This window comes from Passer domesticus, chromosome 23, assembly GCF_036417665.1.
Source record: "Passer domesticus isolate bPasDom1 chromosome 23, bPasDom1.hap1, whole genome shotgun sequence".
NCBI classification, from domain to species: domain Eukaryota; kingdom Metazoa; phylum Chordata; class Aves; order Passeriformes; family Passeridae; genus Passer; species Passer domesticus.
The window spans coordinates 7,726,437-7,751,639 of NC_087496.1; the positions used below are offsets into that span (position 1 = coordinate 7,726,437).

Here is a 25,203-nt window from a genome sequence, read left to right on the forward strand (position 1 = left end):
ATGGAGCTCTTGAGCAGAGCCCCCAGGCCATCACCCACCCGGGCCATGCTACCTCCTCCCAGCCAGCAGTTGGCATTGCCAGGCAGCTTTTGTGCACTTGGGAGCAGTAGGATGTGGTTTGGGAAGAGGAGAGCCTGTTCTTTCTCGTGAAACGGCGGCTTTGCCCTGTTCTTTGTGTTGCTGCCAGAAGCTGAAATGCCCAGCCCGTGCCCACAACCTGCTTTAAGGAACCAACAGAGAGTATCAGGAGCACAGAGTGGTGCCAGGGTCGTCACGGTATTTGGACTGGGCTGGACAGGAGGAGTGTTCCCAGGCTGGAAGCCTTGGCTCACTGTCCTGTCCTCCCATTTCCCAAGGGAATTACAGCCAGAACTGCCTCTCTGTGCTCCCTGGGTCAGTCAGCCCTCCTAGGGGGCTGGCAGGGGGTGCAGCTCCTTGGAGGGTGATGGCCAGGGGCACTGCCCCTCAGTTCTACCTTGTTTGATTCTCTTTCAGAAGGACTGAGCACCTGCCTCTTCCACTTCACTCTCAGCAGCACCAACTCTGTCCCCAGTCCTGCAGCATCAGAGCTCCCAGGGATCATCACTGCTCCCTCTCCTTGCCCATCCGCTCCTTCCTCTCCTCCAGCTGAGCAAAGTGCAGGTTTCAAAATGGGACTTAGAGGGAGTGGACTTTGCTTCCCCCAGGAATGCCGCTGTCGGCCGGGCCTTCCTTGAGATGGGTCACGCGCCCACGGCTTTGAGCCTGCAGGGATTAAACCAGCGCTGAACTCCCTTTCCACCCGGGCCGTGGCAGCGGGCAGGCCCCTGTCAGGACTGCGGGTGCTAATCCAGCCTGATGGTCCATGCTCTTGCTCACAGAGGTGTGTAATCAGCCTTCATTTTTACAGCTGAATCAGGAAAATGTGGAAGGAACAGTTGAGACCAGCAAAAACCCTTTCTTGCCTCTTGTGCACAGGTAAATGATGCAGTCAAGGAACTTTTGACACAAAGGTCTGTGGCACTTATCGGCTTTGTCATCTTAGCCATGAGAAGATGAGGCTCCTGCAGGGCACACGGTCACTGCCATCCCACTTTTGCAGCAGGAGCAGAGCTTGGTGCTGCCTTGTCTCTCATTTTCCTCCTTCCCCCTTGTTTTCCATTTTTCTCTCTTTTCCTCCAGTATTTTCTGGACCGACTAAACCACAGCTGCAGCAGCAGTGCTGCCCCTTGCAGCTCCCACCCTGCATCCCACCTCACCAAGATACTGCTGCACCTTCAGAGCACAGACACACTGCCAACGGACAAGATAATTTATTGCAAATACATCAGAGCAACGCAGACATGCAAGGACAGAGCTGCTGCACTGGGGCGCAGCATTAGCCACGACAGACTTGGCTGTGGGGGACTCGCCAGGGATGCCAACACAGTGTCACCCATCAGTGATGGTACCAAGGTGTCACCAGCAGTACAAAGTGCTGCCTGCTGCTTCTTGCCTTCCCACACTTGCTTGGTGAGTGCTGCAGGGAAATCTGCTGCTCCTTAACAGAGAAAAAGTGAAGCAGACACGCAGAGGAAGGAGAGAAACCCGCAGAGCTGCCGTAGCAATTAGCAAATCATCCTGTGAAACAAGCAGGAGCCCTCCCTGCCAGGGGAAGAGCCACGAGGCGCACAGGGCACAGCACCCTGAGGCCCTAGATGACCAAGTCTGCGTTTTTGGGGTGCAGGGGGTGGCCCCCAGGCAGGCCTCGTGCAGCGGGGGCCTGGCGGCCGGCGGGGGCCAGCGGCGTGGCGCTGCTGGTGGAGCGGGCGCTGCAGGCAAGGAGCAGTCCTCCAGCGGCCAGGAAGGCTCCAGCAAACCACCCCAGGAAGGTGGCCTCCCCGAACTCCCACCTGGGGACGATGTCGGGGACGGTCTCGTCCCAGAAGTCGAGGACGGTGTTGTAGGCGACCCAGGAGACTGGCACCAGCGTGGTGATCCCCGCCATGCCCAGCGCCGCTCCCCCGCCAAGCAGGAGCTGCCGCTTTCGCCCAGGTTTGTCCTCGCAGGTTCTCCAGCCCTCCAGCCCCAGGGCGGCGAGGAGACAGCCCAGCAGCCCCAGCCCGTTGGACAGGCACATCAGGAGGCGAGAGATGCGCAGCTCGGGGGGCAGCGCCAGGAAGGAGCCGTGGGCTTGGCATTCAACCACCCCCTCCTCCTGGGTGATGCAGACCTGCCAGAGCCCCATGTTCCAGACCTCCAGCTCGTTCAGCTCCAGGTTCAGGTTCTTCCAGAGCGGCACGAAGGTGGTGACGCAGGAGCTGATCCACCCGAGGACAGCCAGCAGCATCCCCGCTCCCTGCGCCTTTGCCCAGCAGCCCCCGGCCATGCCTCCGCGCCCCGCTAACCTCCGCGCCCCGCTTACCCGCCCCGAGCGGCGGCCGCGGGCATTAACGCTTGTGCAGCAGCGTCCGCCCGGCCGCCGGCCGCGTCTGCCGCCCGGGGGGGCGAATTCAAGCCTGCTCCTCCAACGCCGGGGTGTGGCCACGGTCGTTTTTCAGCTGTTGTTGGTTTTTCCACGCTAAAAGGAGAGCCCGGCTCAGCAGGAAAAGCCGGGTGCATCCCCGCGGTAGCTCCGAGCTGGGTCCCGCCGCTGCCTCGCCGTGCCCAGGAGGGTTAAGCCAAAGCACGCAAATCCTCCGAGCCTCGGCCACCCTGGAGCGAGGGCCTTGGCAGGGAAAGCGATTCTGGGCAGCAGCAGCAGGTCCAGCCTCGGTGGGACACGGCTGGCGCCGCAGCACAAGGTGCAGGCAGCAGAGAGCCGGCGTCGGGCTTTTCTGGGGAGTCGGTGCCTCGCTTGGAGGCCTCGATCCCCATTCGGTCATTAATTAAATATGCAAAGGAGCCTTTGAGGGCTGCCTTGAGAATGGGCATGTCCAAGAGAGGAAGCAGGTTTCAGGTGGGCCCTTCTCGTAGGTGGGCATTGATCCCCCTGTCCTGCACCCAGCGCTTCACCAGCAGGTGAGACTCGTGGTGCTTGTGTGTGAGAAAACTGCTGTCCTCATAGGAGACACCCTGATGCAGGCACAAAGCTGGGGAAAGCCCAAGTACATCATCTTGGCCCGGTGGAAGGTGTTTCTGTGGCAGGGGGTTGGAGCTGGGCTGATCTTTAAGACCCTCTCCAAGCCAAGCCGTTCTGGGATTCGATGAAAAGGATGAAAAGGAAAATCCCAAGTTTGTGCTGGCACCGGGCTCCCATCCTCCCCCACGTGCATTGCCTCCGCGGGGTCCAGCTTGCAGATTCATCTTCCCTGGGAGATTAGCGACTAATCTCTCCTTCATCCGCCGTCTTTCTTATCTGTATTGGGAGCCAGACTGGAAATTACTGAGTCCTGCTGGTCCCGGGGTCCAGCCCTGGTGAGTGGCAGGAGGATCTTTGCAGGGGGCTCCCACAAGGAGGGGCGAGGCAGCACCGACCACGTTCAAGGTGGAAGCACAGACCAGGCAGGAGAAAGGGGATGTTTTCCAGCCCTTGCCGACCATCCTGCTCCTAAGAGCAGACAGGGAGCATCATCCCAAGGGCAAAGAGCAGGGAAATCCGCTGGGAAACCCCTCCTGCTCCTTCCCCCAGGCATTGGGGCACCTGCTTCTTCCGATTAAATCGTCTCAAGGTAATTGTGCCTGTCATTGAGACAGATTAACGGGTGACCTTCTGCCGCTGGAGGAGGATTGGCGGCCGCCGCCGAGCTCCCAGTCCTTCTTTCCCTCCCACCGGCCACGGTGGCACGGCCGGGCCGAGGATTCCCGTCCACAACCGGTGGGAAGATGCCCGGCAGTGGCCGGAGCGCAGCGGGAGCCACCAGCCGAGAACGACGGCTGCCGGGCTGGCAGCCGCTCTGCCTGGACATGAGGTGGGTGTCTCCCGCGCCCCGGGGTCTGGGGGGCCGGGAGCTTGGTCCGGAGGGTGACATCGTCGCAGTGAGGCCGCCGGTCCCGCTGCAGTGGCAGGGGATGCTCGAGGGAGGCAGAGGCCGGCGCTCCCACCCCATCCCGCCCCGATCCCCGCAGGTCGCTGCGCTCCGGTTGCGTTTCCAGGACCGTCACCTCCCATCGCGTCTCCCCCGGGCACCGGCTGGACCAGCCTGTCCCGAGGAGCCCGGCGGTGGGCTCTGCGTCTCTCTCACAGGCTGTCCTTCCTCCGCACCTAGGGGCCATCCATTTCTGCTCGGAGCTTCTTAGAGAGCCGGCAGCTACCGCCACGGCCTGGAACAACCGCGGACCAGTGCCTTAGGGGCTCACCGGAGCTTGCCGGCTGCCGGGGCTGCTTCCCAGCGGAGACGAATGCCTCCTTCCCCGGCCTTGCAAAGCAATTACGGCCCTTAATGGGCTTAGCCATCTGGAGCCAGCCCGCAGGCACCCGGCACAGCTCCGGAGCGGGGACACGCGTTGCTGGGCACGGGGGGGACCCCCAGACCGCGGCCCCTGGGGGTGCGGAGCGGGGCCGGACCCCCAGGCTGCTCTCCGCGTTCCCGAGTAACCCCCGCTTTGTCTCCCCGCGGCAGGACCCCGCAGCCCGCCCGGGGCTGAGCCGCTGCCATGGTGCTCCCCTACGCCCGCAACAGCGGCGGCGCCGGCGGCTGGCTGCCCCCCGAGGAGCCCCGCGGCCGCAGCAACTCCATCCCGCCGGCGCAGACCCCCACGGCCAAGCACATGCTGGCCTACCTGCCCCGGCCGCCCAGCGACACCAGCCGCTACGGCACCTTCCCGCAGAAGGTACGGCTCGCCCCGGGCCCCGCGGCACCCCCGGGCTCGCGGGTGCTGTCCCAGAGGATTTCTCACTCCCGGGCTCCTTTCCCCCCCGCAGCCCGATCGCCCCGCCGCCCCCGAGGCTCTGGTGGAGGACGGCGGGCAGAAAGCCGCCGGCAGTGCCAAGAGAGGCGCCGCGATGCCAAACTGCCCGTCCGCAGCCCGTCAGAGCGGCCCCGGCCCCGGGGAGCCGCCGCTGCCGCCGAGCCGCGGGAGCCTGGGCGCCCAGCAGCCCCGCGGGCGGCCCTCCTGGTGCCCGCCGCCCGCCCCGGCCGAGCCGGCCGCCCGCCTGTACCCGCTGCACGCCCTGAGCGTGGCCAACATCCCCAACTCGTCCCGCGGCAAGGGCTCGGCCCGCAGCTCCGCCGTCCCCACGCCGGAGGGGCTGCAGAGCCGGCGCTGCAAGCTGCTGGAGGAGGAGAGCCCCGCGGTGCAGGCGGGCCGGCGGCAGCGGCAGCGCTACGTGACCAAAGTGGGCAAGTGCCAGGTGAATCTGGGCAACATCCAGGACAAGAAGAGGTTCCTCTCGGACATCTTCACCACCATCGTGGACCTCAAGTACCGCTGGTTCCTCTTCGTCTTCATGATGTGCTACGTGGTCACCTGGGTGGTGTTTGGCTCCATCTACTTCCTGGACGCCTGGCTGCGGGGCGACGTGGGGCACCGGGGCGATCCCGAGTGGCAGGCGTGCATCGAGAACGTGGACGGCTTCGTGTCCGCCCTGCTGCTGTCGGTGGAGAGCCAGCGCACCATCGGCTACGGCACGCGGATGGTGACGGCCAACTGCGCCGAGGGCGTCATCCTGCTGATCGCGCAGTCCATCGTGGGCTCCATGATCGACGCCATGATGGTCGGCTGCATGTTCGTCAAGATCTCGCGGCCCAAGAAGCGCGCCCAGACCCTCATCTTCAGCAAGAACTGCGTCATCTCCCTGCGGGACGAGAAGCTCTGCCTGATGTTCCGTGTGGGGGACCTGCGGGAAAGCCACATGGTGGACGCCAAGATCCGGGCGAAGCTGATCAAGTCCCGCCAGACGGCCGAGGGGGAGTTCATCCCCCTGGAGCAGTCGGAGCTGAACCTGGGCTATGACACGGGCGAGGACCGTCTGTTCCTGGTGGAGCCCCAGATCATCTGCCACGTCATCAACCGTCACAGCCCTTTCTGGGACATGTCGGCCGAGTCGCTGCGCCGGGAGCAGTTCGAGATCATCATCATCCTCGAGGGCATCGTGGAAGCCACAGGCAAGTGCTCTCGGGGAGTCAGGGTGGACGGGGGGGGCTCCCTGGGGTCCTGGAGACGCTGGGCAAGCCTGGGCCCAGGAGTGGCATCTGGGCAAGAGGGGCTCGGGGTCGAAGCCATCCCCAGTGGTGGGGCTGGGAGCCCCCCGTGGGCAGCGGGGGCTCCTCGTGGCACCCGGCACAGCTCGGCCCCGTTCCCCCCGCAGGAATGACGTGCCAAGCCCGCACCTCCTACACGGAGGACGAGATCCTCTGGGGATACCGCTTCGAGCCCTGCATGTCCCTGGAGAAAGGCGCCTTCCAGGTGGACTACAGCCGCTTCGAGATGACCTTCGAGGTGCAGACGCCCGCGGGCAGCGCCAAGGAGCTGCAGGAGCTGAAGGAGCTGGAGCAGCAGGAGCACTCCACGCTCAGCCTCTACTGGGACCACCTTTTGCAGCCGTGCGCGCTGCCGGGGCCCGGCGAGGACGCGGCTCCGCAGCGGGAGTGCCCTGCCTGAGCCCCCCAACAGTGCCATAGCCCACCCCGCCCGGGGCTGAGCCCCCGCTGCAGCCCCTTCTGTTTGTCGGGTCCTTCTTTTGTGACGGGGAATGAGAGGCGCGCGCAGCGGGAGAGCAAAGGCTGCTCGTGACAAAACCGCCCCAGCCGCGTTTGTTCTGGGGGAACCTCAGGGGGCACGGGAGAGGCAGAGCCCCCCCTGCCACGGGCTCAGTCCTGACACAGCCCCGTGCCCCCCAGCACCCCAAACTGCCCCCACGGCCTCTCTGACAGGGTGTCCCGGGACTCCCCCAGCAGGGAAATGTCACACCGGGCTGGACACGGTGTGGTGGAATTAAATTAATGTTGTTACAGGAATGACACTGCCGGAGTCACCCGCGGCACTCGGCAGCGCCTGGGCCTGAGCCAGGGGCCTGGAATTAAAAAAAACATCAATAAAATCTGTGTGTGCAGGGTCTGGCTGGGCTGAGGAGCCTCCCTGTGCTCCCCAGTCAGCTGTGCCTCGGGGGCTGCAGAATAACCCCGTGGATTTAACCCCGTGGATTTACCCCCTTGGATTTACCCCCTTGGATTTAACCCCTTTGATTTAACCCCTCTTGTCCACCTTTGCTTTTCCTCCATCAATCTGCCTCTGCATCTCCCCACAGAGCCCTGGGCAGGGTGTTTTCTGTCCTCACCTCACCTCTGTCCTGCGAGGGGAGGGATGGAGCAGCTGGAGGCCAGCCCAGCCCAGCAGGGATGAATGGGGGGTGTAATGTAAACATACAGGGTGAAATATAAAAATGTAGGGTGTGATGTAAACATACAGGGTGAAATACAAAAATGTAGGGTGTGATGTAAACATATAGGGTGAAATACAAACATACAGGGTGAAATATAAAAATGTAGGGTGTAATGTAAACATATAGGGTGAAATATAAAAATATAGGGTGTAATGTAAACATATAGGGTGAAATACAAACATATAGGGTGTAATGTAAACATATAGGGTGAAATACAAACATATAGGGTGAAATGTAAACACATAGGGTGAAATATATAGGGTGAAATATAAACATATGGGGTGAAATGCAAACATATAGGGTGAAATGTAAACATATAGGGTGTAATGTGAACATATAGGGTGAAATGTAAACTTGTACAGCAGTGTCCCTGCCCCAGACCCCTGCAGCCCCAAACCCCCGTCAAACACAAGGCTCCCTGCACGAGAAAAAGTTTAAAAAAAAAGCTGCAAACAAGTGTTGGTAGGTGCAAAGTTATAAGGGTCAGTACGCTCGTTGACTCGATATAAAATGATTAAGGAGCTGGTTTACATCTCATTAATATGCAAACGCAGGGCACCGGGTGAATGACAGACACAACTCGGTGATCGCACACACGGCCGTGTTTCACAGCACGGGACGCGCGCGGGTCCCACCGGGCCGCCCGGGTGCCTGGCCCTGTCCCGTTCCCTGTCCTATTCCCATTCCCTGTCCCTCTCTCTCCCGTTCCCTTTCCCGTTACCATTACCCGTTCCCATCCCTGTTCCCATTCCCTGTCTCATTCCTGTCCCGTTCCTGTTCCCATTACCCATTCCCATTCCTATTCCCATCCCTGTTCCCGTTCCCGTTCCCATTCCTGTCTCTCCCGTTCCCTGTCTCATTCCTGTCCCGTTCCCGTTCCCATTCCCATTCCCGTTCCCATCCCTGTTCCCGTTCCCGTTCCCATTCCCATTCCTGTCTCTCCCATTCCCGTTCCCTGTCTCATTCCTGTCCCGTTCCTGTTCCCATTCCCGTTCCCTTTCCCATTCCCATTCCTGTCCCGTTCCCGTTCCCATTCCTGTCTCTCCCATTCCCATTACCCGTTCCCATTACCCGTTCCTGTCTCTCCCGTTCCCGTTCCCGTTCCCATTACCCGTTCCTCTCTCTCCCATTCCCGTTCCCGTTCCCATTTACCCGTTCCCATTCCCGTTCCCATTCCCGTTCCCTGTCTCTCCCGTTCCCGTTCCTGTCTCTCCCATTCCCGTTCCCGTTCCCGTTCCCATTCCCATTCCTGTCTCTCCCATTCCCGTTCCCGTTCCCGTTCCTGTCTCTCCCGTTCCCATTCCCGTTCCCATTCCTGTCTCTCCCGTTCCCGTTCCCGTTCCCATTCCCATTCCTGTCTCTCCCATTCCCGTTCCCGTTCCCGTTCCTGTCTCTCCCGTTCCCATTCCCGTTCCCATTCCTGTCTCTCCCGTTCCCGTTCCCGTTCCCATTACCCGTTCCTGTCTCTCCCATTCCCGTTCCTGTCTCTCCCGTTCCCGTTCCCATTACCCGTTCCCATTACCCGTTCCTGTCTCTCCCCTTCCCGTTCCCGTTCCCGTTCCCATTCCCGTTCCCATTACCCGTTCCCGTTCCCATTACCCGTTCCTGTCTCTCCCATTCCCGTTCCTGTCTCTCCCGTTCCCGTTCCCATTACCCGTTCCCATTCCCGTTCCCGTTCCCATTCCCATTCCTGTCTCTCCCATTCCCGTTCCCGTTCCCATTACCCATTCCCGTTCCCGTTCCCATTACCCATTCCCGTTCCCATTACCCGTTCCCGTTCCCATTCCCGTTCCCGTTCCCATTACCCGTTCCCGTTCCCATTCCCGTTCCCGTTCCCGTTCCCGCGGGTGTCGTTCCCCGTCCCGGCCGCCAGGGGTCGCTGCCGCCGCTCCCGCCCGTTCTCCCCAAGTCCCGCCTCCCGCGCTTCACTTCCGGCGCACCGCGGTGACGTCAATCGCGGTGCGACGCGGTGACGCGCAGAGCTCTCCGGCGGCGGCCCAGGTGGGACCGGAGCGGGACCGGGACCGGGACCGGGACCGGGACCGGGACCGGGAGCGGGGCGGGACCGGGAGCGGGGCGGGACCGGACCGGGCTGGGCCCGGAGCGAGAGCGGGACCGGAGCGGGAGCGGGCTGGTCTCGGAGCAGGAGCGGGGTGGGACCGGGCTGGCCCCGGAGCGGGAGCGGGACTGGACTGGCCCCAGAGCGGGACCGGGCTGGCCCCGGAGCGGGAGCGGGCCGGGACCGGAGCCCCCGCACCGAGCGGTACGAGCCCGCCGCGCCCGGGGGGAGCGGCCCCGGGCGCTGACGGCGGCCCTCCCGCAGCCTTGCCCCGGCGGAGCCGTATGGCGCGGCCCTGAGGGGAGATGACCGACCAGGAGAACAACAACAGCATCTCCAGCAACCCCTTCGCCGCCCTCTTCGGCTCCGTGGCGGCCGCCAAGCACTTCGCCGCCGTCCAGAAGCAGCAGCAGCTGCGGCAGCTGGCAGGTGGGAGGCGCGGCCGGCCGGGGCAGGGCGGGACGGGCCGTCCCCAGACGCTGAGGGCTCTGTCCGCAGGCGAGGAGGCGTCCATCAGCCAGGATGACTCGGACAACAGCGTCTCGGAGAGCCTGGACGACTGCGACTACTCGGTGGCCGAGATCAGCCGCTCGTTCCGCTCGCAGCGCGAGCTCTGCGAGCAGCTCAACATCAACCACATGATCCAGAGGATCTTCCTCATCACCCTGGACAACAGTGAGCCCGGCTGCGGGGCAGCTCTGTGTGCCTGGCGCGGCAGGGCACAGTCCTGCCTGCAGGTGCATCACGTCCCCCTGCCCTTCCCAGGTGACCCCAGCATGAAGAGTGGGAATGGGATCCCGGCGCGCTGTGTCTACCTGGAGGAGATGGCTGCAGACCTGGATGAGCAGGACTGGCTGGACATGGACAACGTGGAGCAGGTAGGGAGGCCTGCCTGGGGCCGCCTGCAGGCTTTGGCCACCAGACTGAGTTTGGCCACCAGACTGAGTTTGGCCACCAGATTGAGTTTGTTTCTTCAGAATGTACAAATGTATCCCAAATCCTTTTCCAAAACGAAGCTGGCAGTTACTGTTTTGCTGGAAAAGTCCATGAGATTTTTGGGGTATGAGACGGAGAAAAGTGTAGAAGTTGGGGAATCCAGCCCTTCCTCCTGGAAGCTGCAGGAGTTTGCTGCCCTGCAGGTCTGTGTGGGTGGGAAAGGGAAGGAAAACCAGGGAACTCAGTGTCCACACACACCCGCATCAGTCACTCCTGCTGAGCATTTCAGGGGTTTCTGGTGGGGTGCTGTTGTTCCATGAGGCACTGGGGGGTTTGCTCAGGCCAGAAGCAGCTGTGGTTCTCACTGCAGCACTCTGCTACCCAGCGAGGGACAGGTTGAGCCTTTCCCAGCAGGAGCCGTGCGCTGCGGAGCTTCCTGCTGTGCAGGGCTGAGCCCCGTGCCGCTGTGCCGTGTCACTGTGCCCCTCTCTGCTGCTGCCCAGGCCCTGTTCACGCGCCTGCTGCTGCCCGAGCCCGGCAGCCACCTGATCCCCATGACGTGTGCCAGCAGCCAGAACCTGTCTGCCGACCGCGACGCCGGCGAGAGGCAGATCCTGCGCTACCTCTACGCCTGCTTCCGCCGCGCCCGCCAGGAGGTGGGCACTGCCAGCCCCGCCGCCCCGCGGCGCCCCGGCCCGCCTGTGTGACCCCGCTGCCCTGCTGTCCCCGCTCAGATCACCAAGGTCCCCGAGAACCTGCTGCCCTTCGCCGTGCGCTGCCGCAACCTGACCGTGTCCAACACGCGCACCGTGCTCCTCACGCCCGAGATCTACGTCAACCAGAACGTCTACGAGCAGCTGCTGGACCTGATGCTGGAGGCGCTGCGAGGGGCACGTGAGTGTGGCCAGCTCGTGCCCCTGCCTCAGGGCTGCGACCTGCCCTGGAGCATCGTGCAGCTGGGGGCTGTCACGGGGGCGCTGGCGTTGTGCCGGCCTCAATCCGTGACAGTGAAGCTTTGGCTCCCCTGGCTGCCAAAAGAGGGGTTGTGTTTGGGTGGGTTTGGCGTTGGAGCACTGTGAGTAGCAGCATCCTTGTACCTCCTGCCAGAGTTTGAAGACATGACCGAGTTCCTTGAGGAGGTGATAGAAGCCTTGACGATGGACGAGGAGGTGCGCACGTTTGGGGAGGTCATGGTTCCCGTGTTTGACATTCTGCTGGGGAGAATCAAGGAGCTGGACCTCTGCCAGATCCTGCTGTACACGTACCTCGATGTGCTCCTCTACTTCACAAAGCAGAAGGACATAGCAAAGGTGGGTACCCTGCTTAGGCAGGAGCTTTTTGCAGGGGCACATGTACTAGACCTGATCTGCAGAGGTCAAAGCAGCAGCGTGGTGTGACAACTCCCAGTGTGTGTAGTCAAACCCCTCCTCTCCCTTCTCGTAGCCTGCCACAAACCCATCAGTTTGTTAGGGTTTGTTGCTGGGATTTTGGACAACTGTCAGCATGTCCTGATGTGTTCCCCAGGTTTTTGCAGGCTACATCCAGCCCAAGGATCCCAGCAATGGACAGATGTACCAGAAGACTTTGCTTGGTGTTGTTTTAAATATCTCCTGCTTGTTGAAGACCCCTGGCGTGGTGGAGAACCATGGCTACTTTCTGAATCCATCCCGATCCAGCCCACAGGAGATTAAAGTGCAGGAATCCAACATCCATCAGGTGGGAGAAGGGGGTAGTTCTTCTTCCTGCAGTGTTAGTGATCTCTCATTGCCTGAGGATTCAAAATGTGGTATCAGGGCTTGAGTTCCACTGCTGGTTCACCAGTTGAGAAAGTGACAGGCAACATTCTCTCTCATTTTGCAAGTAAATTTCTTCCTTAGAGAAATACCACTAGGATAGTTCCAGTAGGTCAGGAGTGAAACGTGAGGATGCAGGATATAAACACAGGAGTGAACTGGGGTGCAGAGGTCATCCCTGAGAGGAGCTTTCCCACTTGGGTTCTTTCAGCCTGTCAAAAATAGGCAAAGAATTTTGGATTTACTCCGTATGAGAACCGATTGTCTCAGCTGTGCTTTTGAGAACATCCCTAATTGTTGTTTTCTGCCAGCCCCAGGATCTGACCTGCTTGTAACAGCTGTGTGTGATGGGTGATTCACGGGGTGTGCTGAGGAGCAGGAGAGGGTCTGATGGCAGAGATGTCAGAGGCAAAAGAACAGCCCCCAAGGACTCATGCAGCTGTGTTCTGTTTCCTCTAACAGTTCATGGCCCAGTTCCATGAGAAGATCTACCAGATGCTGAAGAACCTGTTGCAGCTGTCACCAGAGACGAAGCACAGGATCCTCTCCTGGCTGGGGAACTGCCTCCATGCCAACGCGGGCCGCACCAAAATTTGGGCTAACCAGATGCCAGAGATCTTCTTCCAGATGTACGCCTCAGATGCCTTCTTCCTCAACCTGGGGGCTGCCCTCCTGAAGCTGTGCCAGCCCTTCTGCAAACCCAGATCTGCAAAGCTGCTCACCTTCAACCCTACCTACTGTGCCCTGAAGGAGCTGAACGAAGAGGAGAGGAGGAGCAAGAACGTACACATGAAAGGTACACCTAAGCACTGGGGACTGAGGGAATGGGAAAGGGGATCTCCTCAGGTCCCCACTTTACCCAGTAGTGCCCTCTCAGCGGATGCCATTAGGGTTAGGGGACAGTTAGAAGCGTGACTAGAGAAGAGCAAGGGAGCTGAATACAAATAAAACACTGCCAGTATCACCAGGAGCCCTTTTGTGTCCTCAGGAGCGACCCTCTTAAGCCCTCAAGCCCTCTCCTCACCAGCACTGCTGGGTAGGACCTGATGCAGAGATGCTTTTCCTTACAGGTTTGGAAAAAGAAACGTGTTTGATCCCTGCTCTGAGCGAGCAAGAGCCGCAGTTTGCAAACAGCTACAACCTGGTGACAGAAAACCTGGTGCTCACACAGTACACCCTGCACTTGGGGTTTCACAGGTACTTTCAGTTCCCCTGGGGCTGTTTTCCACCCATGAGCAGCTATGCACATTTCAGTAAATACTCTGAACACAGGGTGGCCAGCTGAGCTGCTGCTTGAGCTTCAGCGTGACTGACTGCAGGAAGAAATTTTGCTCACATTTTTGCTAAGCAGGATACACTCAGGCTTTAAACCGTCATTGTGGGGTTTGATTCTCAGATCCCCTTGGCCTTTCTGCAAGTGTTTTATCCTAATAAAGGAGTCTTGCAGGCTCCGTGTTATTTTTAGACACCAATAGCCAAGTGCTGGGTATTTGTAGGTTGCTCCATTCCCCCTCTCCTTGGGGCAGGAGCTGCATCCAGGTGGCAGAGCACCTGCCCACTGGGAGTGACCTAAACACCCTGATAGCTGGGCTGTGTGTGAAACAGCAGTGTGAGGTAGCTGTCAGCTTCCAGGAGAGGATTTTCTGGACACTAAAACACTCCATTTTGCACAGCTTCCGTCTGCAAATCGTTGCCTAGATACTGTGAGGTCATGGCTGATCCAAGTAGAGTCCCCTTCTGGTTTATTCTCTAAATATAGACATTGACAAAAAAGTTATTATGCAAGTGGCTTGTTGCTGGGAAACTGAAGTGTCACCTTGCAAGCATCTCTAGATCCCTGGATCCCTGACCTCAGTGGCCCAAGGGAGCTCGGTGCTGCAGAGGGCTCTGCCATGTCCCCAGGCCACTCTGCAGGTGCCGTGGTCCCTCACAGGGTCTCGTACCCTCCCAGGTCCTGCCAAGCCTTTCCCCAAGGCTTCCCATTGCCAGAGCCCCAGACAGGGTACCCGCGGGAAATTATCTGAATCCACCAGCACAGAACAGTCTCCCACCAGCTTCTGCATTGGTGAGGCAGCGTGTCTGTCTGTCTGTCTGTCTCCTGAGCCCCTCCTTGCCTCCTTTCCCGGGCAGGTTGCACGACCAGATGGTAAAGATAAACCAAAGCCTTCACCGCCTGCAAGTGGCGTGGCGAGAAGCTCAGCAGAGCTCCAGCCCCGCTGCTGACAGCCTCAGGGAGCAGTTTGAGCGCCTGATGACCATCTATCTCTCCACCAAGACGGCCATGACGGACCCGCAGATGCTGCAGAACTGCCTGAACCTGCAGGTGTCCATGGCAGTGCTGCTGGTGCAGCTGGCTGTGGGGAACCAGGGCAGCGAGGCGCTGGAGCTGAGCTTCCCGCTGCCGCAGGTGGAGCACAGCGCGCTGGCCTACGTGCCCGGTGAGCCCAGGGTGCTGTGGGGCCAGCACTGCAACAGCTGCCTGAGCAGCAGCTTCCCTGTCCAGGGCAGCACACGCTGCCACCACCGACATTGTGCAGAGTATTCTCTCTGAAGAGGATCACTCTTAGGAAATTTGGGGCTGTTTGAGGTGCCATACTTGGGGTAGTGACCTTTTAGGAGTCCTACTCATTTGTACATGGCATGTTCTACATTGATTTAGTGTTTTCTCTATATGTAAACTATTTTTTTCTGGGGCGTGCTTCAGGATTCTTCCCTGGGGGGCTGTGTAGAAGTGTGTCATCAGCAGACAGCTGCTGGATTCACCCCAGAAGTGACCTGACTTGTGGGAGGGAAGAGGGGAAGTGAGTCCCAGGTGTTACTCATGCCATCAGGCTGGGCCTTCTTCTCCATGGCAGGTTTTAATACAGCTTGTTAATTACCAATACTTAATCAGCATCAGGATGGTGAGGGGACAGTGCATGGGAGGCTGGAAAAGGGCAAGGTGAGCTGCCTGGGGAGGAGCTCAGCTACAATCTCTTGTTTGCAGAGTTCTTTGCCGATAATTTGGGTGACTTCTTCATTTTCCTGCGGCGTTTTGCCGATGACATCTTGGAGACTTCTGCCGATTCCCTGGAGCACATCCTTGACTTTGTTACTGTTTTCATGGGTGACGTGGAGAGGTAGGTGCTGCCCTGGGTCCTTGTAGCAGAACACTCAGGGTGACCAAGCAAGTAGAAATTGCAGAGCTGTCTTGAGGCCTGGTTTATGCAGCTGTGAGCAGGTTGATCTTTTTGGAACAGCTGAAAGAAGCCTGCAGGAGGCACACAGGGAATACAGGCCTGCCTGGAGGCCACAGGCTTCATGCAAGGTTCAGATGGGATTTAGTGCTTAAATATATGTGTTTGCTTGTATGATGCAGAAACCTCATTAGCTACAGCCATTTTGTACTTGTTAAAGGATCTGTTGGGAGTGTCTCTGTGATGTCCACTGAACAGAACTGAGTAGTTCTATTGATCTTTCTCATAAGACATCACCCTGCTTTCTGCATTTCTGCTGTTCATTAATTTACACTCAGCAGCTGCAGGTGGAGCTTTCCCATGGTAGGCAGCTCTCGTTGTTCCCGCTGTCCCTGGGAGGTGGAGTGTGTAGCTCTTCCTGGCAGTCCCCTACAGCATCACCTGGGGCAGGTGGTTTGGCTTCTGCCCCACAAGTGCAGCAGAGGTATACTCTGACCTCAGTGTTTGGTGCTGGACAGCAGATGCAGCAGGGAAAGCACTTGGATTTTCAGAGTGGAAAGGAAGCAGGTCCATGGGCAGTAGGAAAACAGCTGTGAGGGCTGGTGGGGTTTGCTCCAGAGCTCCAGCTGACAAGCAGACATTGGGCTGTGAGTGAGAGGGCTGCTGTAGGAGGGGTGAGAGCAGCAGCTTGGCTGTTCCCACACTCTTCTGGCCTTTGCCTGAGATTCCACTGTGGCACGGAGTCTGTGCAAGTGAGAGCTGACCCAGAGCTGGCTTTACTGATGGTCTGCAACAATCTGGCACTCAGGCACAGAGGAGCACAGATCCTGGAGGGATTCCTGAGCAGCTCCATGCTGCACCGTGGACATGCCATCCTGCATTTGCTTTGTTTTCTCTCGCAGGATGAAAAACCCTCACCTGCGAGCCAAGCTGGCTGAAGTGCTGGAAGCTGTGATGCCTCACCTGGATCAGGCTCAGAGCCCGCTGGTGTCCAGCGTGTTCCACCGCAAGCGCGTGTTCTGCTCTTACCGGCACGCCGCCCACCTGGCCGAGGCTCTCATCAAGGTCTTCGTGGATATCGAGTTCACGGGTAAGCACAGAATGGGAGGAGTTGTGCTCCCTGAGTAGCACCTGCGGGGGACTGTCTCCTTGAAAGGTTCTTTGGCTTGTGCCCAGGTGACCCACACCAGTTTGAGCAGAAGTTCAACTACCGCCGCCCCATGTATCCCATCCTCAGGTACATGTGGGACACCGATTCCTACCGGGACAGCATCAAGGTGAGCAGAGATGTGCACACGTGGGTGTGCAGCTCACGTGGCTCCGTGTCCTGCCACTGGGGCTGGGCTGCAGATGTTGCTATTGCCCCTTTCTTGGCAGGCCCTGGCTGATTATGCCTCCGAGAACCTGGAGGCAATGAATCCCCCTCTCTTCCTGCGCTTCCTTAACCTGCTCATGAACGATGCCATTTTCCTGTTGGATGAAGCCATACAGGTAGGGCTGAGCTCACATTCCGTCATCGTCAGGTAAACAAGTTCTCACTTCCTTGGTGCAATGCTGACCTCCAGAACAGGGCCAGCTTGCCAGGCCCTGCCTGGTGAGTCTCTGCAGGAAACAATCCCGAGATGGGGTGGCCAATGCTCTGGGAGAAGGGTGAAGGCAGGAGGAAGGGTCTGGGGCCCTGTCTGTGGGTTACCCTTCCTTCCTTTGGGTTCAGGAGGCAGCTCAGAACCAAGAGGAGCAAAAGGGCTCTTTCAGATCCAGCAGGAAGCACGCTGGGAAATCTGCCTGTTCCTAATCTGGATACACTCAGGCTGTAAATAATCACTGTGGGTTTTGATTCTCAAATCCCCTTGCTCTTTCTGCAAGTGTTTTAGCCTAAAAAAGGCCTTTTGTCTCCAGGCAGTTCTCCTTTGGGATTACAAGGGAATTATTTCAGGTGCCCTCGTGTCCCTGGTGTGTGTTAAATGTCTCTCTGCTGTTGCTGCTGGAAAGGGCTATTTTGGGGAGCTATTACCTGCCAGAGAACTGATTGCTGGAAGGCCAGCAGATAAGATGGGTGATACGGATGTTGCCTGACTGGTTTTGAGCATTCCTGGACCTCCTTGGCGTGGCCACCCACCCAAACAGTGCATGTGTTCTGTCTCAGTACCTCAGCAAGATCAAAGTTCAGCAGATTGAGAAGGACCGAGGCGAGTGGGACAGCCTGTCCCCGGAGGCTCGCCGCGAGAAGGAGTCCAGCCTGCAGATGTTTGGTCAGCTGGCACGTTTCCACAACATCATGTCCAATGAAACCATTGGCACTCTGGCTTTCCTGACTTCAGGTAGGGAAAACGGCCCCTCCTGCCTGCCAGGATCTAGAGGAGAGCCCTGCCAGGGAGAGAGCAGGCAGGAACCTGGTTTCAGGGTGGTCAGGTGAGGATGGAGTTGCTGTGAATCTGCAGACTGTTGTTTTGCTTTCCAGAAATCAAGTCCCTCTTTGTGCATCCTTTCCTTGCCGAGCGCATCATCTCCATGCTCAACTACTTCCTGCAACACCTGGTTGGGCCTAAAATGGGAGCTTTGAAGGTGAAGGATTTCAGTGAGTTTGACTTCAAACCACAGCAGCTCGTGTCTGACATCTGCACCATCTACCTAAACCTTGGGTAGGTGACAAGGGGAGTGATCCTGTCAGTGGCAGGAGCCAGCTTGGGGGACAAATGCTTAGTTACACTCGAGCTTTTCTTTAGCTTTGAGTCCTTTGCCATGGGAACGTGGCTGCTGTGGGGACTGTTTTGCAGCCCTGGTAAATGGGGATTCTTAAGCCTTTCTCTCACGTAACCTGTGGTGCAGGGATGAAGAAAACTTCTGTGCCACAGTCCCCAAGGACGGCCGCTCCTACTCACCGACGCTCTTTGCCCAGACCGTGCGGGTGCTGAAGAAGATCAACAAGCCTGGCAACATGATAGTGTCTTTCAGTAACCTGGCTGAGAGGATCAAGGTGAGCACTGGAGGGAATTCAACGTGCAGAAAAAGATGGAGAGGGTTCCCTGTGTCCTTTTCGCTCTGTGTGTTGCTGCATCTTTGCTGTGGAGCTGGATTTCTGGGAGTGGGGCTTTGTCCAGGGTCCAGGTGGGGCAGCTGGGAGGGTTCCCTGCCTGCACATGGAGGCTGGTCCCTGAAAGCCACGTGTGCTCCCCAGTCTCTTGCAGACCGGCAGCAGCAGGAAGAGGAGACGTATGCAGATGCCTGTGATGAATTCCTGGACCCAATCATGAGCACTCTGATGTCAGACCCCGTGATCCTGCCCTCCTCCCGTGTCACTGTGGACAGATCGACCATAGCCCGGCACCTCCTCAGGTGTGCAGCACAGCCCTCACACCCTGACACTTTTGGGATCTATTTCACACATCCTGTGACTCTTCCTGGGCTCTTTTTTTTTTTTTTTTTTTTTTATCTCTAGCACCAGGAGTGTCGGAGTAACCTCCTTGATGTTTTGTGTTTCAGTGATCAGACAGATCCTTTCAATCGGAGCCCCCTCACTATGGACCAGATCAGACCAAACACAGAGCTAAAAGAGAAGATACAGAGATGGCTTGCAGAGAGGAAAAAGCAGAAGGAGGAGGAGCTGGAGGACACGCTGAACTAAAAGACAGGATCTCATCTCTAGACCTCCTGTCATGGGCGAGTCACAGCCATGCAGGGGTAGAGGCTGGAGCTGCCACCCTAATGACAACCACATTTAGTGCATTGCCACCACCTTTGGAGCCTCTCCTCAGACCTTCCCTGCCAGCCCTCGTTCTCTCCTTTCCTTTCAAGACTCTCTCTTTAGTACTATGACTTCCCGGTGCACTGCAGCTCCGAGCTGGGCAGAAGAACACAGCTCCTCATGATGTGGTGCCCTGGCTCTCCATTACCTGCCCTTTGTGTTGGCCACGTTCCAGCAACACCAAAACCTCCCTCCGTTCTGTGTTTAAACTGTAACCATCTTTCCCTGGTGCAAGCAATGCCTCCGGGGGATGGACAGCAGGGGGACAGCAGTTGTTCCAGCTTTTATGTGCCAGGGGCGTAGCGGGGTTTGCTTCCCCAGTGCGTGTTGGGAATGGCGGGCGTTGGAAATTAAACACAGAGCTCATCTTACAGCTGGTGCTGGAGGTCTGGCGGTGCCGGGAGCTGTAGGAAGCGGCGCGGGGCCGGGTGCGGGGCTCGGTGCGGGGAGCGGCGCGGTCCGGGCCCCGCGCGGGACTCGAACCCGGGGACTCGAACCCGCGGCCCGGCCCCGCCCCGCGCACGTGGCCCGGGGTCCTCGGTGCGGGCTGGCCGCGGCGAACGCCGGGCGCGGCGCGGGCGGTGACATTGAGCGCGCAGCCATGGCCAAGGCGGCGCAGGGGCTGGTGCAGCGGCTGGTGCAGCGCGGGCCCGAGCTGCTCGGCGGTGAGGCACCGGGCTGCGGCCGGGGCGGCGAGGAGGGCAGGGGGAACGGGGCCGAGGGCAGCGGGCCCGGGGCTCAGGGCAGCGGGCCGGGCCCGGGGCTCAGGGCTGGGTCTGAGGGCTGAGGGCCGGGTCTGAGGGCAGCGGGCACGGGGCTGAGGGCTGAGGGTAGCCGGCCAGGGGCTGTGGGCAGCGGGCACGGGGCTCAGGGCAGCAGCCCGGGGCTCGGGGCAGCGGGCCGGGGCTGGGGCTCAGGGCTGGGTCTGAGGGCTGAGGGCCGGGTCTGAGGGCTCAGGGCTGGGGCTGAGGGCACCGAGCCGGCCCCGGGGAGGCCTGGCGGGCTCCCGGCGTTGGGAGAACACCGTCCGCTCCGCTCGCCCTCCCGCAGCCGCCGTGACCTACTCGAAGCCGCGCTTGGCCACGTTCTGGTACTACGCCAAGGTGGAGCTGGCCCCGCCGACCCCCGCCGAGATCCCGCGGGCCATCGACAGCATGAAGGGCCTGGTGAGGGCGTTCCAGAGCGGCCGCCTGGCGCAGCTCACCGTCAAGGTACCGGCCGGAGGGACGCGACAGTGCCAGCACAGCTCCAGCAGGAGCCTCCTGGCCCCCCAGGACATGCTCTGCTCCTGCCTTGGGAAGCAGAGGGAACTGTTGGCTGCGATATATGAAGCTCATGGAATTCAGGGGCCCAGAGCTTAAAGTGTTTTATTGGCTTTGCTTTAATTCTTCCCTGCCTGGACCAGGCTGCTTGTTCCCCTCTGCTCGCAGGAAAAGGGAGAATCCATAGGTGGCTGAATGAGCCCAGCCTCCTGGATCAGCTGTGTCATTGGCTGGCCTTGAAATCAGCGTGTTTCCGTGTGTGGCTAAGAAATGGTCCTTGAAAGAGCTCTAAAAAGCCACAGTCAGCAGCTGACAGTGTGCTTATGTTGTAGAACATTTCTGTGATGGGATATGTTGAGGGGTGGCTGAATACAGCAAACACTCTGCCCCACTTCTGGGTTTTTGCCTTGAGAGCTGCTGGAGGGCAGGGATGTGGGAGCTGTTGTGGGAGCGTGGGATGTGATCTGAGCAGTGCCTTTTCCCTTTCAGGACGCGCTGAGGAACGGCCTGGTGGCCACGGAGGTGCTGATGTGGTTTTACATCGGGGAGATCATCGGCAAGGGCGGCCTCATCGGCTACAACGTGTGAGCCCTCCCCTCGGCTGTGCCACCCTGCTGGGTCTGGGACGGCGTCTGCAACAATAAACTGGGAGCCTGTACCGAGCTGTTGTCATCCTTGTCTGGTGCTCTGACGGGTGCCAGCCTGTCCTGGGGCAGGGCTGGCAGGGCTGGCTCCTCAGGAGGGGTCTGAGGGCCAGGCCCAAGGGTGCCAGAGCTGCTTTAGTGACATTGCTTTGGCCACCAGAGCTCTGTGTGCTCTGGGACACTCACTGTGCCCCAGCTGTGGCTCCAGGGCAGGTCTGAGAGCCCCAAAATCAAACAGAGGCTGCCAAGGGGAAACGTTCCATTTGTTCCAGAATGCGGTTCCCACCAGCCAGTGGGACCCAAAAGCACATTCCAGCACTTTTTACATTATCAGAAGCAATTTCCGTGGCTTATTCCATCGGGAACGCAGCTCTTTGGTTTGGGGTCTGGCTGGTGCAGTGCCAGCCTGTGCAAGCAAGCAGAGCTTTGCTGCATTTGCTGCATGTGTCACCTCAGCTGCCACCAGCCAGAGGCTGAGCTGCCTGGGGTTCTGCCACCTTGCTCACTGTCAGCCAGCCCTTGCAGGGTTTTCTGCAAAGCCTGGTGAGTGCCCTGTGCTCTGACATGTCCAGAAAATAATTTGTGGGAGCTCTCTGAAGCTGGCAGCCTGTTTTTACTATCTTAGAAGATGGTTTTAGCTAGGATTGCTCCTTGGTGATGACTGCAAGGAGGATTCTGAACCTGAGAACCTCACCAGGGGCAAGGCTGTCTGATCGGGCTCCAGCACCTGCCTCTCTGACCTGTTCTTGTCCACACGTGCCCCTGTCAGAGCAGGTTCTGGTGGGCGCTCGGGGGGCTGCAGCTCACAGCAGCGCTGGCCAGGAGCAGCTTCAGCGGGAGGGTGGGCTTGAGCTGCACCAGTAAAGCACGGGAGAGCTCAAAGATGCTCCTGTCCCTAGACACGAAAACAACATCTAATTTCAGATCTGCCGGGAAGTCCTGGGGAGCAGGAGCCCAGGCAGCAGAGGGGCTGTGACCCCAGAGGCTCCAGCAGCTTGTCCCTAACACCCGAGCAGTCCGGACAAACAGCCTCCCCGCCCTCGCTCTGCCCTGCCCTCAGCTGATGAACTCCGGAGCAAAATGGGCATTTTGGTGCCCAGGCAGAGGGATTTACACCTTATCCGTGCGCTTGCAGCGCTGTTCTCACAGAACACGGCGGCACTTGTTGGGTGTTAACCCTGTTCTCGCCGTGCTGTGCGCGACAGGATTGCCAGCCCGGTGCCGCCGCCGCCTCCCTCCCGGGGGCGGCACCCGGCGGGACGCGGCACCGCCGGGGCGCGGGGCCGCGGGCAGGGCACAGCCGGGGCCGGGAGGGCAGGCACAGCCGGGGCCGGGAGGGCAGGGCGAAGCCGCCCGGCCGCGGTGCCACGGCTCGGGGCCGCGGTGCCGCCGCAGGCACCGGCTCGCCCCGGCCGAGCTGCGCGCTCTGCCATGCCGGGCCCGGGGCCGCGCCCCGCGCCCCGCATACGGCCCGGCGCTATGCAGGGGAGCGGCTGCACCGCCTATGCCGTATGCGCGGTCCGGGGCGCGGGGCTCCTGCTCCCGCTCGGCATCGCCCTCGGGGTTATGAGGGCTGCTAGCGGCCCGCTTATACGGCAGGCAGGTTCCGGGGCCGGCTCGCGAGGAGCCCCGCGCCTGTATGGCACTGAGAGTTATGAGGGGCCGCGGCGGCCCGAGGCTGCGCCATCCAGGACGGGGGGCTGCACTGGGGCTCGGGCCTGGGGCTCTGCATATCGCCCAGCGTTATGCCGGGCTAGCACTGATCGAGCATGGTTTATTCATGGGCCGGGGCGGCGGGATGGCGGAGCCCCACAACCTGCATGGCACCCGTTGTTATGCAGCGCCTCCACGGGCCGGCGAAGCGCTATGCAGGGCGCGGGGTGCGGCCCGGCCCCGCTCTCTGGCTCGTCGCCTCTCAGTAAAGATGGCGCACAGCGGTCGGTGGCGCTTCCCCGCCCGGCCCGGCAGCGGCGGCTGGGGCCGCCGGGGCCCGGGGGGGTCCCGCCTACGGGTGCCGGCCGTGCATAGCCTGCGGCCCGCCGAGCCTGCGGCGGCGCCGGCGACGGCGGGCGAGGGCGAGCGCGGCGGCCCGTGCTCCGGCGGGGCGGCGGGAAGCGGCGGAGGCGGGGCAGCGCCGGGCCCCGGCGGCCCCGCGGCCGCGGCCGGTCCCGGCTTCGATGCGGCGCTCCAGGTCTCGGCCACCATCGGCATCAACCTGCGGCGGTTCCGCGCGGCCTGCGGCGCCGAGGCGGGCAGCGGAGAGGTGAGAGGGGCGGCGGGGCGGGGGCGGGGGGGCGCGGCGGGCGGGCGGCTCCCGGGCGCAGCATCCCCGGCGGCGGCGGCGGCCCGAGCGCGGCCGGGCGCACCCACCCGGCCCCGGCCGCGCAGCCCGCCCGCCGCCGGACACACCTCCCGCGCCCCGCACAAAGGGCGCGCCCGGCGGGGGGGCTGTGGGGGGGCGGCGGGGCTCGGCGGGCGGGCCCCGGTGCCGGTGCCCGCTCCGGCCGCCCATCGCCGTCCCTCCCCGCGCACGCGACTTGCCGCCGGTGCGTTCCTCCCCGCCGCCGCCTCCATTATCCGCCTCCCGCCGCTCCCGCGCCCGCGGCGGGGCGGGATGCGGTGCGCGCAGCCCGCGGCCGGCAGCGAGGTAGGAGGGATGCTGCGGCCCGGGGCCGCCCGGCGCGCCCCGCTGCCGGGGATGCTCGGCGGGGTGACGCGTCCTTCCCCGGGCGCGGGGGCTCCAGGGGGCTGGGCTGCCGGCCCCTCCTGCGGGCCCGGCGGTGGGTGTCGCGCACCGGCCCTCCCCCTTCTCCTCCTCCTCCTCCTCCTCCTCCTCCTCCTCCTCCTCTTCCTCCTCTTCCTCCTCTTCCTCCCTTCTCCGCTGTGGATGCCCCAGGCGGAGCTTGGCCCGTTGCGAGAGGCCGTTCGCCGGTACTAGGAGCCCTGCCGCTCCTTTTTTTCTTCTTTTTTTTCTTCTTTTTTTTCTTCTTTTTTTTCTTCTTTTTTTTCTTCTTTTTTTTCTTCTTTTTTTCGAGTTGCTCTTCTTCCTCCCTTCATTTTTTTTATTTTTTTTTTTTTAAGCCTTTCTAAGGCAGCCGGAGTGGGAGTGCGACGACAACCCACCTATTGACAGAGCAGGGAAGACATGATGGGGGTGTGTTACTACGAGCTGCAGCGCTGCTCTCCCCCAGTTGTTTTGCATCGCTCCTTGGCGGCATCCTCGTGCCGGCAAGAGGATTCCCCAGGTCTTTTGTACCAGGAGGGCTTTATTATAGGTTTTTGAAGGGCCAGCTCTGTCTTCCTCTTCTCCAGGCAGGTTGTCAGCTGTAGGGTAGGTGAATGTATCTTTGTATTTTGGTTTCCTTTCCCGTCACTGGCCGTAGCAGAGTTCATTAAAACACACGTGAAAATACAGTTTTCTTGTGTCTTTCTGGCCTGGTTTTGGCGTTTTCTGTTGGGTGCCATAAAGTGGAGCTCCTTGCTCGTGGCTGAGCTGGAGGAGTTCCTTGCCTGTGGAGCGGCAGCTGCGGTGCTGGAGGAGCTGGGTTGTGTTTGCAGGAGCAGAGCTGAGCGTGGGGACACTCCTGCCCTCACCTGTGCACCCTCTGGGTGTGAGACACTGCTCTCACTAACGCCATCATCTCAGGGGGTGCGCTTTGGGATGCTTCTCTTTTTTGTTTTTGCAGTAGACATGGCTTGATGGAATTCATGGAGTCCTCTGGGAAGCAGTTAATATCTCACCAGTGCTAGTTCAGGGATAGAAATGACTTGAGATCTGGCTAACCAAGCTGACCACAGAGTTAATAACCCAGGAGGTTTTTCATGTGGGGGGAGGCAAGTTGCTTTGTTTCTTTTTTTCTTTTTTTTTTTTTTTTCCTGAGATGACATTGGGCTGTGGTTTGTTTAATTCCAGTTGTCTTCAAGTATATTTTTGCATCCCAAAAAAGCCTAAAACATCTTTGAGATATCTTTTTGAGTTTAGCCTTTAGGGTGTTTTTGCTTTAAAGTAAAATAGCTTGAATGCGTTGTAGGTGTGGCATCTGATTAACACAGGGTCTCCTGGATTTTAAGAATTCTACTTATTACATCTCTTTTCTACTTAGCTGCTAATAGCTTTTCCCTAATAACCTTGCATACAGTAGAAATAAATGATAAACATTGATTTGTGGCTTGTTGTTTGTAGGTTCAGTTTTGCCTGGCCGCTCATGAGCCAGGCAGGGGCAGACCCCAGGTGTTTCCCCTCGCTCTGGATTTGCAGCATGCTCAGAGAGGATCCTCACAAACAGTCAGATTGAGTTAACTCGCC

General features: G+C 60.0%; 5 protein-coding genes across 8 annotated transcripts in view; 4 read left to right on the top strand and 1 right to left on the bottom strand.

The window, feature by feature from the left end:
- Nucleotides 1-1,279: 1,279 nt before the first annotated feature.
- CLDN25 (claudin 25) lies at nucleotides 1,280-2,712 on the bottom strand. The gene has a single exon (XM_064398027.1). It carries the CDS (start codon nucleotides 2,345-2,347, stop codon nucleotides 1,673-1,675), a length of 675 nt encoding a protein of 224 aa, XP_064254097.1. The 5' UTR covers nucleotides 2,348-2,712; the 3' UTR covers nucleotides 1,280-1,672.
- A 2,125-nt stretch (nucleotides 2,713-4,837) lies between these two features.
- Nucleotides 4,838-6,599, top strand: LOC135285601 (G protein-activated inward rectifier potassium channel 4-like). The gene is made up of 2 exons (XM_064398026.1): nucleotides 4,838-6,005; nucleotides 6,209-6,599. Exons 1-2 carry the CDS (start codon nucleotides 4,904-4,906, stop codon nucleotides 6,499-6,501), a joined length of 1,395 nt encoding a protein of 464 aa, XP_064254096.1. The 5' UTR covers nucleotides 4,838-4,903; the 3' UTR covers nucleotides 6,502-6,599.
- Nucleotides 6,600-9,205: 2,606 nt separating this feature from the next.
- On the top strand, nucleotides 9,206-19,362 carry UBE4A (ubiquitination factor E4A). Of its 2 annotated transcripts, XM_064397636.1 has the most exons (20): nucleotides 9,206-9,283; nucleotides 9,606-9,770; nucleotides 9,840-10,016; nucleotides 10,107-10,219; nucleotides 10,781-10,933; nucleotides 11,012-11,171; nucleotides 11,385-11,587; nucleotides 11,802-11,993; nucleotides 12,533-12,866; nucleotides 13,141-13,267; nucleotides 14,201-14,508; nucleotides 15,057-15,189; nucleotides 16,149-16,336; nucleotides 16,423-16,523; nucleotides 16,624-16,737; nucleotides 17,393-17,567; nucleotides 17,708-17,888; nucleotides 18,076-18,223; nucleotides 18,425-18,582; nucleotides 18,730-19,362. In XM_064397636.1, exons 2-20 carry the CDS (start codon nucleotides 9,647-9,649, stop codon nucleotides 18,869-18,871), a joined length of 3,231 nt encoding a protein of 1,076 aa, XP_064253706.1. In that variant the 5' UTR covers nucleotides 9,206-9,283; nucleotides 9,606-9,646; the 3' UTR covers nucleotides 18,872-19,362. The 2 variants fall into 2 exon arrangements, with proteins under 2 accessions (XP_064253706.1, XP_064253707.1); XM_064397637.1 differs by lacking the exon at nucleotides 9,206-9,283 and having other exon boundaries at nucleotides 9,373-9,770.
- Nucleotides 19,363-19,498: 136 nt separating this feature from the next.
- ATP5MG (ATP synthase membrane subunit g) lies at nucleotides 19,499-20,915 on the top strand. Its single transcript, XM_064397638.1, has 3 exons — nucleotides 19,499-19,656; nucleotides 20,042-20,202; nucleotides 20,743-20,915. The coding sequence occupies exons 1-3, from the start codon at nucleotides 19,593-19,595 to the stop codon at nucleotides 20,839-20,841; spliced, it is 324 nt and encodes a 107-aa protein (XP_064253708.1). The 5' UTR covers nucleotides 19,499-19,592; the 3' UTR covers nucleotides 20,842-20,915.
- Nucleotides 20,916-22,806: 1,891 nt separating this feature from the next.
- The window catches only part of KMT2A (lysine methyltransferase 2A), a 41,533-nt gene continuing 39,136 nt past the window's right edge, over nucleotides 22,807-25,203 (top strand). For all 3 annotated transcript variants that reach the window (XM_064397983.1, XM_064397984.1, XM_064397985.1), the window contains exon 1: nucleotides 22,807-23,160. In XM_064397983.1, the coding sequence (XP_064254053.1) occupies nucleotides 22,822-23,160 (339 nt within the window). In that variant the 5' untranslated portion in view covers nucleotides 22,807-22,821. The remainder of the gene's footprint in view (nucleotides 23,161-25,203) is intronic.

Excerpts from the sequence above, each read along its gene's own strand:
- ATP5MG (XM_064397638.1), top strand. The coding sequence starts at position 19,593 with ATGGCCAAGGCGGCGCAGGGGCTGGTGCAGCGGCTGGTGCAGCGCGGG. Across the intron at positions 19,657-20,041 it reads CGGGCCCGAGCTGCTCGGCG|CCGCCGTGACCTACTCGAAG; the intron begins GTGAGGCACCGG and ends GCCCTCCCGCAG. Across the intron at positions 20,203-20,742 it reads TGGCGCAGCTCACCGTCAAG|GACGCGCTGAGGAACGGCCT; the intron begins GTACCGGCCGGA and ends TTTCCCTTTCAG.
- CLDN25 (XM_064398027.1), bottom strand. The coding sequence starts at position 2,347 with ATGGCCGGGGGCTGCTGGGCAAAGGCGCAGGGAGCGGGGATGCTGCTG.
- LOC135285601 (XM_064398026.1), top strand. The coding sequence starts at position 4,904 with ATGCCAAACTGCCCGTCCGCAGCCCGTCAGAGCGGCCCCGGCCCCGGG. Across the intron at positions 6,006-6,208 it reads GGGCATCGTGGAAGCCACAG|GAATGACGTGCCAAGCCCGC; the intron begins GCAAGTGCTCTC and ends TTCCCCCCGCAG.
- UBE4A (XM_064397636.1), top strand. The coding sequence starts at position 9,647 with ATGACCGACCAGGAGAACAACAACAGCATCTCCAGCAACCCCTTCGCC. Across the intron at positions 13,268-14,200 it reads CTGCACTTGGGGTTTCACAG|GTTGCACGACCAGATGGTAA; the intron begins GTACTTTCAGTT and ends TTTCCCGGGCAG. Across the intron at positions 18,224-18,424 it reads ACCTGGCTGAGAGGATCAAG|TCTCTTGCAGACCGGCAGCA; the intron begins GTGAGCACTGGA and ends TGTGCTCCCCAG.